The sequence below is a fragment of the Anolis carolinensis genome, unplaced genomic scaffold (genome assembly GCF_035594765.1).
Source record: "Anolis carolinensis isolate JA03-04 unplaced genomic scaffold, rAnoCar3.1.pri scaffold_17, whole genome shotgun sequence".
In the NCBI taxonomy this organism is placed as follows: domain Eukaryota; kingdom Metazoa; phylum Chordata; class Lepidosauria; order Squamata; family Dactyloidae; genus Anolis; species Anolis carolinensis.
In genome coordinates, this window is record NW_026943827.1 from 242,501 (window position 1) to 245,000 (window position 2,500).

General features: G+C 14.4%; 2 protein-coding genes across 6 annotated transcripts in view; one reads left to right on the forward strand and one right to left on the reverse strand.

Annotated features, from left to right (window-relative positions):
• The window catches only part of LOC134294610 (iron-sulfur cluster co-chaperone protein HscB-like), a 14,443-nt gene that overhangs the window by 6,878 nt on the left and 5,065 nt on the right, over nucleotides 1-2,500 (forward strand). The window contains exon 4 of the mRNA XM_062966180.1: nucleotides 353-490. Coding sequence (XP_062822250.1) covers nucleotides 353-490 — 138 coding nt within the window. The remainder of the gene's footprint in view (nucleotides 1-352; nucleotides 491-2,500) is intronic.
• LOC103282984 (solute carrier family 2, facilitated glucose transporter member 11) overlaps nucleotides 1-2,500 on the reverse strand; it is a 47,453-nt gene that overhangs the window by 2,558 nt on the left and 42,395 nt on the right. The window lies entirely within an intron of this gene.

Consider the following 2,500-nt stretch of genomic DNA (forward strand, 5'->3'; position numbering starts at 1 on the left):
TTATTTGTTTTTATTTTATTTTTTATTCTTTTATTAACACTGGGCTGAGTGGGTTGCTAGGAGACCAAGTGGGTAGAGCTTAGCCCTCTAAACTGGCAGCAATTGGATAAAAACTATTATTCCTTTATTTTTCTTTTCTTTTTGTTGTATCAACCCTGAGGCATTTGTTGTTTTGTGCGTTGCCATGATGCCATTACTCTTTTATATATATAGATATATATAGATATATATAATAAATATATATAATAAAATGTAATATTTTGTATTTTATATTTCCCACAAACAGCAATAAATAGCAAATTATATATATATATCATATATATCATAATACATTTTTATTTTTTTTTTCCAGCTGGAGCTGAATGGGGTTTCCTTAGAGCAAGGGACGGACCCCGGATCGGACCCCGAATTCCTGTCGGAAATAATGGAGACGAATGAGAGGCTGCAGACCCCCAATGCGAGCTGGCCGACCTCGAGAAGGAACTCGCTGGTAATATTATTACATTTTGCTATTTTATTGTATCATTATTTTTTATTTTTATTATTTTTATTTTTATTATTATTATTATTATTATTTTATTAGTATTATTTTAATATTATATACAGTAGAGTCTCACTCATCCAAGCCTCACTCATCCAAGCCTCTGGATTATCCAAGCCATTTTTGTAGTCCATGTTTTCAATATATCGTGATATTTTGGTGCTAAATTCGTAAATACAGTAATTACAACATAACATTCATTACTGCGTATTGAACTGCTTTTTCTGTCAAATTTGTTGTTAAACATGATGTTTTGGTGCTTCATTTGCAAAATCATAACCTAATTTAATAATATATATAATATAAAATATATAATACAATATAACACTATAATAATATAATATATATTAATAATATATAATATAAAATATATAATACAATATAACACTATAATAATATAATATATATTAATATATATAATATAAAATATATAATACAATATAACACTATAATAATATAATATATATTAATAATATATAATATAAAATATATAATACAATATAACACTATAATAATATAATATATATTAATATATATAATATAAAATATATAATACAATATAAGACTATAATAATATAATATATTTTAATAATATATAATATAAAATATATATTACAATATAAGACTATAATAATATAATATATATTAATATATATAATATAAAATATATAATACAATATAACACTATAATAATATAATATATATTAATATATATAATATAAAATATATAATACAATATAAGACTATAATAATATAATATATTTTAATAATATATAATATAAAATATATATTACAATATAAGACTATAATAATATAATATATATTAATATATATAATATAAAATATATAATACAATATAACACTATAATAATATAATATATATTAATAATATATAATATAAATATATAATACAATATAACACTATAATAATATAATATATATTAATATATATAATATAAAATATATAATACAATATAACACTATAATAATATAATATATATTAATAATATATAATATAAAATATATAATACAATACAACACTATAATAATATAATATATATTAATAATATATAATATAAAATATATAATACAATATAACACTATAATAATATAATATATATTAATAATATATAATATAAAATATATAATACAATATAACACTATAATGATATAATATATATTAATAATATATAATATAAAATATATAATACAATATAACACTATAATAATATAATATATATTAATAATATAATATAAAATATATAATACAATATAACACTATAATAATATAATATATATGAATATATATAATATAAAATATATAATACAATATAACACTATAATAATATAATATATATTAATAATATATAATATAAAATATATAATACAATATAACACTATAATAATATAATATATATTAATATATATAATATAAAATATATAATATAACACTATAATAATATAATATATTAATAATATATAATATAAAATATATAATACAATATAACACTATAATAATATAATATATATTAATATATATAATATAAAATATATAATACAATATAACACTATAATAATATAATATATATTAATAATATATAATAATATAATATAAAAATATATATAATAATATATAATAATAGTATAATATAATACAATAATATAATGATGTTATTGAAATAATATGATATAACATTATCATTGCTATACTATAATGATATAATATTATTATATCATAATAATTTATAATATAATATATAATATAACAATATATAACATATAATATTTATATATAAAATATTATTTATATATATATAAAAGAATATTATATTGTTATAATTATTCATTATTATTAATAATAACAATAGCTCGGATAAGTGAGACTCTACTGTATATATATATATATACATACTATATTTTGTTGTTTAATTGTATTATATTCGTATATTATTTAGTATT